We start from the raw sequence: 11,972 nt of genomic DNA on the forward strand, positions 1-11,972 counted from the left end.
TCCAAATGGTTTGCCAACGAGACCCAGGAGTTGTGATCTCTAGAGGGGAGGGCATTGTCTCAAAGGGTATATCATGCTTTCGTGCAAACTCTTGAGATATGAATGTATGTGATGCTCCGGAATCAAACAGAACTGTAGCTAGGATTGAGTTTATATAGAGCGTACCCATTAGGACGCTTGGATCCTCTTCAGCCTCATCAGCAGAGACATGGGTCAGACGGGCACGGCCAGAGGGATATTGGTCATCCTTCTTGGGCTGAGAATATCCACGACCAGCTGGCTTATGGGGGCACTCCTTTGAGTAGTGGCCAGGCTGACCACAAGAGTAGCAAGCACCACTAGGCACAGTACCCATGGCAGGACGATAGCTTGAACCACCAGAGGGTGGCTTAGAGTTATTGCCAGAAGACCTTGGTGCATAGGGAGCACGAGGTACAGCACTGTAAGGGATCCAGACTCGGCGCTTCTTGTTGTGAGAGGAAGACGCACGAGAATCACCTTCTTCACGCTTCTTAGATTTTTCCATATCCTTTCTTCCGTTCTCCATCAGAAGAGCACGGTTATGCAGGTCTTGGAATGACTGGAAGGTGAAAGGCAGCATCTCATAGCGAAGCTCAGGGTTAAGTCCCTTGCGGAACAGATCTTACTTATCAGCATCATCAACCACATCACGGGGTGCATAGCGAGACAGCTGAGTGAACTCACGTCCATATGTCTCCACATCCAGCTTCCCCTGAGAAAAGTCCAGGAATTCCCTCCTTTTGATGTCCATGACAGTCTTGGGGATATAGGCTGCACGGAAAGCTGTGACGAACTCCTCCCAGGTAACATCATGTCCTGGCGCTTGAAGAGCCAAAAAACCTTCCCACCAAGAACCAGCTGCACCTTCTAACTGGTAGGTGGCGAAGTTCACGCGTTCACCTGGTGGAACATGAAAAGCGTTGAACTTGCGCTCGATGGTGTGAAGCCAATCATCAGCATCAAGAGGCTCCTTGGGGTGGGTGAAGACAGGAGGCAGTGCACGGATGAAGTCCCCAAGTGTGACACAGTTGTCGGGATGACGCTCTGTGTTTTGAGCTACACGCTCCAGGAGTTGTTCATTCCTCAGGCGGTTGGTCTCAATGTTGTTAAGAACCTGCGCCATTGTGGGAGGTGGCGGCAGTTCCTGTTCAGCATTGTTTTGTCCACGTCGGTTACGACCACGACCACGACCAGCCATCCTGAAGAGAAAGACAAAGATCATGAGAAACAGATTCCTTGGAAAGAATTCAACGGAATGATAACATTCACTGAATGGAAGGAACAAGATTCACATCAACTGATGTAACTTTAGGAACACTGAGTTAAGCAACCAAGTACGGAGTACTTTTAGAGAAAACAACCCAAAGTCGTAGATCCTATAAGTTTGGAAATATCAGGGTAGAGGTAAAACCTTTTTCAATCAAAACAAGGTAAGATGACTCAGCATTAGAGTGACACCAGATAAGGAGTAAAAAGAGTCCTATTCAGATTTTTGCAAATGCTTTTAGGTTTCAAATAGTTTTCACAACTACTAGACTCAACATCGACCAGTCGAAAGGGTTTCCTATAGGCAGTCCGGCTCTGATACCAAAACCTGTCGCGACCCCGGAGGTCAGGGCTAGACAAACCCAGATATCCCATCTGGCATAAGCCTAACCTAGATCTCTAGGGCCTACAGGGTGAGAATCGGTAACACAACAGTGACTCTACGACTGAAAGCAAATATATTACAACTCTTAGCAGAGTTAAGATCCAAATTTATTACACGCAGAGGTCACTGACCACAATTCAACAAGCAACGGAAAGCAAATTATGTTATCTAGATAACAAGACTGCAAAGGGCCTAAGAGGCCATAAGATAAGGCGACGTCCCAGCCCATAAGTCTCAGGCTGCCGCCTGAGGAACTCCGAACTACTCGTTGACGTCAAGGTAGAAGCCACCATCAGTTGGAAGAACTTCATCTGAAACAAAGCATGCAAGGCTGAGTACAGGGACTCAGCAAGACTTAGTACAACCTGTTAGCAAAGCGGGTATGCGAGGCTTTATGTGGAGCTTATTTTGCGGAAAGCCAGTTTTCCTTTGTAAACAGGAGGGAGCAGAAGCTCGTCTATTCAGACCATTTTCAAAAGGGATAAGAGAGCGATATCAACTCTAGCTCTACGATCATCATGTTGAATCCACTGAATCTTCATCATCACCTGATGACATAGGCATCCCGAATGGGCCTGCCGAAGATAGTACCCGGGGTTTACTGAAGGCCCACTACCCGAAGAATAAGAAGATTCGGGAGCCCAAGATATATCAAGGAAAGTCAAGAGTTGTAATAGGAAGTGTTATCTGTAATCTGGCGGGATGAGTTAGAAACCGTCCCGGACTCTGTAATTTGTACTACACGAATCCCTCGGCTCCACCTCCTATATAAAGGGGGAGTCGAGGGACGAGGAGATCATCGAATCATTATCTGCAAACCCTAATTTTCATAATCGTCGAGTACTTTTCGGCTGAAACCTTCGAGATCTACTTGCCCTCTACTTCTAACTAAACCCTAGCCTACAATCCATAGGCATTGACAAGTTGATACCTTGTCAATTGGCGCCGTCTGTGGGAATTAGAGGCGTAAGGATCTGATCTCGATGGCACGTTCAAGATCTTCGACATCATCAACTGCAAGCAACACAATGGATCGAGGTAAACAGATCGCTGCTGGTCTTGTCGATTTTGTTCCTCACCCACCCTCCCGTTTGGATGCATATGCGTATCTGGCGGAGCCCATGGAGATGACGTTCGGAAGGTTTCACTTTCGCGTCGAGAAGAAAGGATCGTATCGTGTCGAGGTTCCGATTTCGTCGGGATCGTCGGTGGTCGATTCCGATTTTTCAAGCTATGCGTCGTCAACCGAGTCAGGAGAAGAAGAAACTTCGGCGACACGCTACATCAGCACCAGAACAAGAGAGAAACTCGCCAAGATCTTCAACGACATGTCGTTTGAGTCATCTGCGGACTCATATATAAGCGATGGCTCAAGCGATGTCGACAGCTATGACTTCATCGACAAATCTATCACAGTGGGCAAGGTCTTCATCAATCTAAACGATGATGTCACCAAACCTAACATAGATCTGAGTACAAAGTATCATCAGATTTATGCCATTGAAGATCAAGAGGAAACATCTGAGGCTTTCGACAGTTTGGGAAATCCATACGTCGATCCCTCCAATCTGCGCCAAGGCCTGGGCAACAAATATGTCGGGCCAGAGCCGCGAGATAGAGTCCAACTTTCACAAACAGCGTGGGACAGAGCCGCGAGAGCTATGAACGGTACAGAACCAATGGCTACCACGGCCACACCAGAGGAATTGCAAGCATATCAATATAGGCTCGCACGAGCTGCGAGGGAATTGGAAAAACAGACAGCTGAGTTGAACAGGAGAAAGGAAGCAGCTTCTGCATCCAGCAGGAGAAGGGCAGATCTGAGTCGACAATCTAGAACTTCGGGTGATAGCCACAGGGAGGCTCGGAACAGAGGAAGATCAAGGTTACAACACATACCCGAAGCAGAAAGAGAGCACTTGGTTCAAAACCTCGACATGTCCTTTATGTCGATAGACACAAGAGGAAACATTATCCCTAAGACACCAGAAGCTGGGTATATGGCGACACAAGCTTTTATCCTCGCGTCTAAACCACCTCCAGGTGATCCAAGGGAAACACTATACAATATGGCGATAGCAGGAGTTGGAGCTATGGGGACAGCGTTCGTTTCAACGCCTCCCGAAGGAACAGCAAGGCAAAATAGTCCACGACCTGCAGCAGCAACGGCGGCAGCCCCTGAAAGACCAAGTGGAGCAAGAGATACGGCAGCACAAGCAAGAGTCGATAGAGCACGACAAAGCAGAAGGGATCATCGGCAATCTCCGGAGCTTAACGACGAAGATATGTGCGGCTTGCCATGCTTCACGAGGAGAGTCCGAAAAACTCGAGTCCCTTCAGGATTCAAGCTACCCGACAATTTCAAAAAGTTCGACGGCCTTCAAGATCCAGAGGATTGGCTAGTCGACTATCTGGAGACAGTGAAGCTCACGGGAGGAACCAGGGCAACAGCCATGCAAAGCATTCAGGTGCATTTGAGTGGAGCCGCACGATCGTGGATAAAGAAACTCACTCCGTGATCTATCGACACCGGGAAAGTTTCGAGGACGTGTTCGTCAAGAACTTCAGATCCACGTGCAAAAAACCCGCGTCGTTAGAGGAGTTGAGAGCATGTCGACAAAAGCCAGATGAGCCAATGAGAAAGTACATCCAAAGGTGGAATATCATCAAAAACTCGGCAGAAAATATATCTGACGAGAGAGCAATAGATGCGTTTGTCGCAGGAGTCAGGCGTGGAGATTTTGTCGAGGATTTGGGAAGGACCAATCCAAAGACAGTATCCGCGTTAATGGAGATAGCAAATAAATGGGCAGATGGAGAAGACGCTGTCCATAACAAACGGCACAGGTCGCCAGAGGAGGACCGTGGTCGAAACTATCAACCGAGGCGAAGATTTCCTCGGCAGTACCAGAACTACGACGCTCCAGGACAAATTTCGGCAGGTTTTCGGACAAATACAGGAGGAAGCAACAGAGATGATTACCAGAGAAGCAATGAACAGCGAGGTGATAACAGGGATGATTCACGCAGCAGGCAAAATAGCGGGCCTAGGTTCCCAAGACCTTTCGTGTCCCCTGAAGAGATGATGAATGGACCGTGCCAGATGCACTTTTTCCTCGACAAAGAACGGTAAAAGACGGTCAGGGCACTTGCAGAAAGACTGTCGAAATTTTCAGGCAATGTTGCGGTATGCGGAAAACGCTAACGCGCGGGCAGCACAGAGAAATCCTCGAGAACCTAGAAGCGAGATTCACTTGCCGCCTCCTCCCGTGATCACAGACGACAATCGGCATCAGCTCAGAATAGCGGCAGCACCTGCACCACCACCTTATGTTGATCCTAACTCCAATGGAGCAGTGTCGATGATTAAAAGGGAAGGCCGTCCAATAGAGCTCAGAAAGTAATCTCACGACAGGTGTTTATGGCAGAGAAAATGCCTCCACCAACAGTTGAGTACCTTAATTGGTCAGGACAAGATATCGGCTTCACAATAGCAGATCATCCGCAGCAAGTTCCTCGACCAGGGCAGTCAGCATTTATTCTGCCAAAGATTATCGCGGGATTTGATGTCTCTCGAGTGTTCATAGACGGCGGCAGTAGCTTGAACCTTATGTATGCAGATACATTGAGGAAGATGAACATATCCTTAGCAAACTTGAAACCAACAGACACAAGGTTCCACGGCATCACACCGGAGAAACCAAGTTATCCATTGGGAAAGATCAATCTCGACGTTCAGTTTGGGACCCGAGAAAATTATAGAATCGAGAGGCTCGAATTTGAAGTCGTAGATTTTCCGTCACAATACCACGCTCTGTTGGGACGACCAGCATATGCTAGATTTATGGCGGTGCCACACTATACATACCTGTTGTGGAGGTTGCCTGGGCCAAAGGGACCAATCACAGTCAAAGGAAGCTTTGCCTTAGCCGATAAATGCGACAAGGATTTTCACCGGCTGTCAGAAACTTTCGGGATGCAAGCTGAGTACTTGGCGTCAAAAAGCATGACTGATTACGACGTACTACCAGACGTTGGAAGGCCAAACAAAGAATCAACTTTCAGTACTGAGAAAAATTCAAAAGAAGTGCAGATTCACCCGACAGACCCGAAAAAGACGACATCTATCGCAAACGACATGGATATCGCATAGGAAAGCGCGCTCGTCGAGTTCCTCCGTGAGAACTGGAAAATCTTCGCATGGTGTCTAGCTGACATGCCAGGAGTACCCAGGGAACTTGCCGAGCACCACCTAAACTTGGATCGATGGCGAGACCAATCAAACAACCTTTGCGGCGTTTCTCGGAACCAAACCGCAAAGCCATGCTGTCGTAAATTAATCGACTACGAGAAGCTGGTTTTATCAAAGAGATATTCACACGAAGCCACATGGGTAGCAAACCCGGTCTTGGTGCCGAAGAAAAACACTAAGGTCCTTCGCATGCGTCGACTTTACGTGTCTCAATAAACATTGCCCAAAGGATCACTTTCCCCTCCCGAGGATCGATCAAATTATCGACTCCACGGCTGGATGTGAACGTCTTTCCTTCCTGGATGCATATTCTGGTTATAACCAGATCAGATTGAAAGAAGAAGATGAAGTAAAGACCGCGTTTATTACACCTTACGGCGTGTTTTGCTACAGAACAATGCCCTTCGGTCTAAAAAATGCGGGAGCAACATATCAGAGAATGATGTAGAAGTGTTTGGCGACACAGATCGGAAAAAACGTACAAGTATACATCGACGATGTCGTCATAACGTCAAAAAAGGGGACAACACTGATCGAGGATCTCAAAGAAACTTTTGATAACCTCGACAAATTCCGCCTGCTGAACCCGACGAAGTGTTCCTTTGGCGTCCCAAATAGGAGAACTTCTGGGGTTTCTAGTCTCAGCAAGAGGGATTGAAGCAAATCCCGACAAAATACAAGCTATCGTAACAATGAGGAAGCCAACAAAGTTGAAGGAGATACAACAGCTAACGGGGCGAGTCGCAGCTTTGAGCAGATTCGTCGCTAGGCTGGGAGAAAAAGCGTTACCATTCTACGCTCTGATAAAGCAAGGAGATAAATTCGAGTGGAACGAAGAAGCCGACAGAGCTTTCGAGGATTTGAAGCGCACAATCTCGACACCACCAATTTTGGTGGCGCCAAAAGAAAGGGAACCTCTCCTGCTGTATATCGCAGCCACGCCCCAAGTGGTGAGCACGGTGCTAGTTGTTGAAAGGGAAGAAGAAGGAAAACTCCACGGCGTGCAGAGGCCAGTATACTTCGTTAGCGAAGTTTTATCGCCCTCAAAACAAAGGTATCCTCAGTACCAAAAGATAGCATATGGAGTGTTCACGACAGCACGAAAATTGCGCCACTATTTTTCGGCACATCCAATCATAGTGGTCAATGAAGCTCCCTTGTCAAATATACTGAACAACCCAGAAGCTACGGGTCGTGTCTCCCTTTGGGGAATAGAACTTTCCCCTCGGGACATCACGTATGAAAAAAGAAAAGCAATAAAGTCGCAAATACTGCCGGACTTCATCGCAGAGTGGATGGAGTTGCAAAATACAGGACCTCCAGATTTGTCGAGAACCTGGACCATGAACTTTGACGGGTCCAAAAGACTAGAAGGGGCTGGCGCAGGAGTAGTGCTCATATCACCTGAAGGCGATAAGCTGAAGTACATCCTTCGGATGACGTTCCCTAACGCATCTAACAATGAAGCAGAATATGAGGCTCTCATACACGGGATGAAGATGGCGAAAGCCTGCGGTGCAACTCGACTAAAAATCTTTGGCGACACACAGTTGGTGGCTCAGCAAGTTATGAACCAATGTGACGCAGTCAATGATAGCATGATGGCATACAAGGAGGTGTACAACGAGCTCGAGAAGTTGTTCGATGGATGCGAAGTAAATCATATTAGTAGATTGAGCAACGACGAAGCCGACGTTCTTGCAAACATCGGGTCGCAATGCCTTGCAGTCCCGCCAGGTGTATTCTGGGAAGAGATAACAGAGAGATCCACCAAGTCGACAAAATCAAAAAAGAAGGAGAAGAAACCCTCGGGGGCTACCAAGGAAAAGCAAGAGGAAGAAGAAGAAGATCAGGACCTGGTCATGGTGATACAGATACCGTGGATGCAGCCGTACATATCATACATCCTCAGGAAAGAAATACCCGATGATCCAGTTGAGGCAAGACGAGTAATTCGACGCTCCAAAGCTTTCACGGTGGTCAAAGGAGAATTGTATAAGCGAAGTATTTCAGGCATCTTGCAAAGGTGTGTTACACCCGAAGAAGGAAGAATAATTCTGAAGGACGTACACGAAGGAATATGTGGCCACCACGCGAGTAGTCGAGCTATTGCAGCCAAGGTCTTTCGGGCAGGATTCTACTGGTTGACAGCAATCGAGGACGCCAAGGACATAGTAAGAACTTGCGACGCGTGTCAAAGGTTTGCCGCAAAACCTCACTCTCCAGCAGCAGAGCTAGCACCAATACCATTGTCATGGCCCTTTGCTCAATGGGGACTTGATATGGTGGGCAAGTTACACAAATCCTGGCCAGGAGGAAAGGAGTATGTGCTAGTAGCTGTCGACAAATTTACAAAGTGGATAGAAGCGAAGCCGATAAATTCACCAGACGGAGCATCCGCAGTAAAATTCATAAAAGACCTCGTCTTCAGATTTGGAGTGCCCCACAGCATCGTCACAGACAACGGCAGTAACTTTACATCCCACGAATTCAAGGATTATTGCGAAGAGGTGGGCATCAAGTTGCACTTTGCGTCGCTTGCACATCCTCAAACCAATGGGCAAGTCGAGAAAGCCAATGGCATCATCTGCAATGGCATCAAGAAACGCTTGTTAGGACCACCGGAAAAAGCTCGGCATACACGGCCAGAAGAACTACCAAGTGTGTTGTGGAGCATCCGAACAACACCAAACACAGCAACACAGGAAACTCCGTTTTTCTTGGTTCATGGAGCAGAAGCAGTACTACCAATCGAGATAGAGCACAACTCTCCACGTGTCGTCGAATATGACGAAGAAGTGTCGAGAAAAGCGCTAGAAGACGACGTGGATGCACTTGATGAAGCCCGAGACGAAGTATTGTCTCGGGTAACCAAATACCAACAGGACTTGAAGAATTACCACAGTCGACGTTTGCGGCCAAGATCTTTTCAGGTGGGAGACCTAGTTCTTCGGCTCACGCAAAAAAGTCATGAAAAACTCGAGTCACCATGGCTTGGCCCTTACATTGTCACGGAAGTAATCGGAGGAGGAGCATACAGGATAAAGGACAAGAAGACAGGGGTGGAGGAGCCAAACCCCTGGAACGTGGCGCAACTCAGGCGGTTCTACGCCTAGAGTCGAAATATAGTCCTTGCAAAACTTCAATGTACTGAAACGCCCGCGAGTTTTCAGACGCACTCTTTTCCTTTTTCGGGGCACCGAGTGGGGCCGGAGAAGGTTTTTAATGAGGCGGGCTCGCGGTGCTGCAATATAATAAAGATAGTGTCAATCTCGACATGTTCAAAGTCTTCGCTCCGACGAATTTCAATATAGTCCATCAAAAAAGAAAAAACCTTGCCTTGGTATTAAAATACCTCGTGAGTCAGTAAAAATACAAAATAGTACTCAATAAAGAAGCTCGGGGGCTCATATTCGCCATAAATATATAAATGCCTTGGTTCAAAACCTCGCAAATATACAAATATAGTAAAGAGTCACCGAGACACTCGGGGGCTAGACAAACATAGAAATATAGTGGTTACTTCACAATATAATCATAGTCATGGGTTACAAAAAAGAAATATCTACAAGAGGAAAATAACTAGTCTTGATTCAATATGTTGTCAAGAGTAACTCTGTTTTCTTCAGGAGCAGCGCCAAGAAAATCGGCATAATGGCCATCGGCAAAAAAGTCGGCGTCCATCCGAAGAAGGTCCTCAATCATTTCTTCGGCTACAGGCGTAACCTTCGTGTTAATCCTATCAACACCAACTCTTCGACGTTTTACCTTTTGATGAACTTTCGCGACAACTTGGGTAAGGTCAAGATTTGAGTGGCAGATCTGGAGCATGATAAGAGCAAATACGGCGCCACTACGGTTGAGCTTTGACAAAATCATGGATACTGCCAGCATCCTTGAATCTTTCCATCAATTCAGGGAGAGTTTTTGGTTGGACGTTCCGAGGAAACATGGAGTTGTAAACCATGGACAAGGTCTTGGTACAGAAGTCAAGGAAATCGCGAGTTTGAGAGGTGCGATCTTGGAATCTGACAATTTGTCGGGTCCTCTCTGGGGTAGCCCAAAACAAAGAACCATGGTCCAGGGAAAGGTTAACAAGGAGGTTCGTCCTAGCATTTACCCTCTCTTCCTCGGCAGCAAGATCGCAAAGGAACCTATCAAAACAACGAAGGGGAAACCTTTAAGAGACATAGCATGAAGATGAAAGATATCGGAGGATGAAGCAAGCATACCCGACATATCTGCACTGGCTTCATTCATTAATTCGAGCATGAAATTTTCTCGAGTGGTCGCCTTTTCAGCCTCGGAAGCAGCAATTTCCTTAGCAGCCACGGCCTCGCGAGCTTGCTGAAGAGCAACTTTTTCGGCTTCAGATGACTTACGAGATTGCTCCATCATCACAAGTGTTTGTTTCCTCGCATACTGAAGTTTCTGTCGAAGTTCATCCAGTTCTTGCGACAAGGTATCGTCGACAGGTGCAGTATCAGCAAAAGCTCTCCTCGCGCGAGAAGAAGAAGGCGAAACATTGGAAGGAGCGGAAGATGGAGTATAGTTATCAAATATCAACTGAAATTTAAACAAGACAACATCAAACAACAAGCAAAGATAGAGTTTTCATTAATCTCTTGGAATAATTACAAGGGCATTACAGTGAAGCTAAGGAAGTACGTGTCGCCAAATGACTACTTTGGCGACAAGAGCAAAAGAAATAGAAAGAAAAACAGAGGCATGCAACTAGACCTCCGGCCTTGACGAGCTAGGAGTCGACGCTGGTTTAATCCCGAGATAGGCCAAGATCTTCTTTGTGTTGGGCTTGGCTGCCTTGATCAGCGACTTCCACCTTGATTGCTCTATCTGTTCGGTGTCGCCAACTTTCATCCAGTCGATAGTCTGTTGACTGTCAGCAACCAAAGCGACAGTGTTCTCAACGGCAACCTTCATATTTTCTTGGCGCATCTTCAGTCCAAGGTCTTCCGATGAGTTGAACATCTTGGCAAGGTTAAGGAAAGTTGCAGGCTCCTCTTTCTTTGGGAAGAAGTAGGGGAACAATGCCGACAATACTGCGTTAGCATTCGACACACCTTCACGAATCTCGGACCCATGAAGCTCCAGATAGGAAAGTGCGTCAAGGAGCGGGTCATCGACAGGATTCGTCAGATCAAAATCCTGGTTTGTTTGGGCTGTCAAGGAAACAAAGCATTAGTCAAAAAACAAGAAACAACGATTCTCATAAAAATAGAAGGGATCAGCAAAATTACTGAAAGTGCGGCGACTTTGAGTTTTCAGGCGCTTGAGGATTCCTTCTTCACGAGAAGCTTGCGCAGCTTTGTGCTCGTCTAAGGCAGATGTAGCATCCTCAAGTTTTTTCTGCAGTTCCTCGACACCAGCAGCTTTCGCCTTGGCTTCATCAGCTTCGGCCTTGGCTTTGCTAGCAGCGAGTTCGGCTTTCTTGCGAGCCGCTTCACTTTGCTCAAGTTTTTGAGCAAGTGCGTCGGCACGTTCGTTGGCCTCTGCAAGTTTCTCTGTCGAGATATAAAAAAAAAAGAGAGAAGAAAGATCAAAAATCGCGACAAGCAACAGGAGCAAAAAGTCAAGGAAAAAACGGCAAGTTTAAAGGTCGTTACCTTCGGCTCTGTTAGCATATTCACGGTACCCAATAAATTGGGAGCCGATGCGGAGAAGATCTTTGATCATAGGCTATTCAAGGTGAACACAGCAAGAGAAACATCGGCATGAAAAAGAGAGAAGGCGTAAAAAAAAGCAAAATAAGGAAAATATAGATGTCGACAAGCTTACATCATCCAAGAGCAGAGTCGACGAACTGCCCAACTGAGGGGCAGGTTCAACAATCTTTTCAACCCTTGTCCTTTTTGGTGAAGGAACAAGGGGGCTTGATGCTGGAGTAGTGGTGACGACGTTTTGTTGAGGAGGCGAGTTTTCTTCTCCTTCAACTAGCGTGTCTGAGGCAAGTACAGTACGTGACGTGCTTTTCCGAGGAGCCACGTCAGTAGTTGGTACTTCTTCCTCGTCATCACTGTTGATTAAAAA

General features: G+C 47.0%; 1 protein-coding gene across 1 annotated transcript; it reads right to left on the reverse strand.

Annotated features, from left to right (window-relative positions):
* Positions 1-213: 213 nt before the first annotated feature.
* On the reverse strand, positions 214-11,653 carry LOC139839008 (uncharacterized). Its single transcript, XM_071829043.1, has 5 exons — positions 11,549-11,653; positions 11,183-11,446; positions 10,938-11,104; positions 499-628; positions 214-410 (listed from the first exon to the last, which is right to left on the reverse strand). Exons 1-5 carry the CDS (start codon positions 11,616-11,618, stop codon positions 214-216), a joined length of 828 nt encoding a protein of 275 aa, XP_071685144.1. The 5' UTR covers positions 11,619-11,653.
* Positions 11,654-11,972: the final 319 nt, after the last annotated feature.

The sequence above is a fragment of the Lolium perenne genome, chromosome 4 (genome assembly GCF_019359855.2).
Source record: "Lolium perenne isolate Kyuss_39 chromosome 4, Kyuss_2.0, whole genome shotgun sequence".
NCBI classification, from domain to species: Eukaryota; Viridiplantae; Streptophyta; class Magnoliopsida; order Poales; family Poaceae; genus Lolium; species Lolium perenne.

What these genes read in the sequence shown, in the direction of transcription:
- LOC139839008 (XM_071829043.1), bottom strand. Translation starts at nt 11,618, where the DNA reads ATGATCAAAGATCTTCTCCGCATCGGCTCCCAATTTATTGGGTACCGT. An exon ending in TCAAAGTCGCCGCACTTTCA is followed by an intron (nt 11,105 to 11,182) that starts GTAATTTTGCTG and finishes TTTCCTTGACAG; the next exon opens with CCCAAACAAACCAGGATTTT. An exon ending in TCCCAAAGAAAGAGGAGCCT is followed by an intron (nt 629 to 10,937) that starts GCAACTTTCCTT and finishes CTGTTCCGCAAG; the next exon opens with GGACTTAACCCTGAGCTTCG.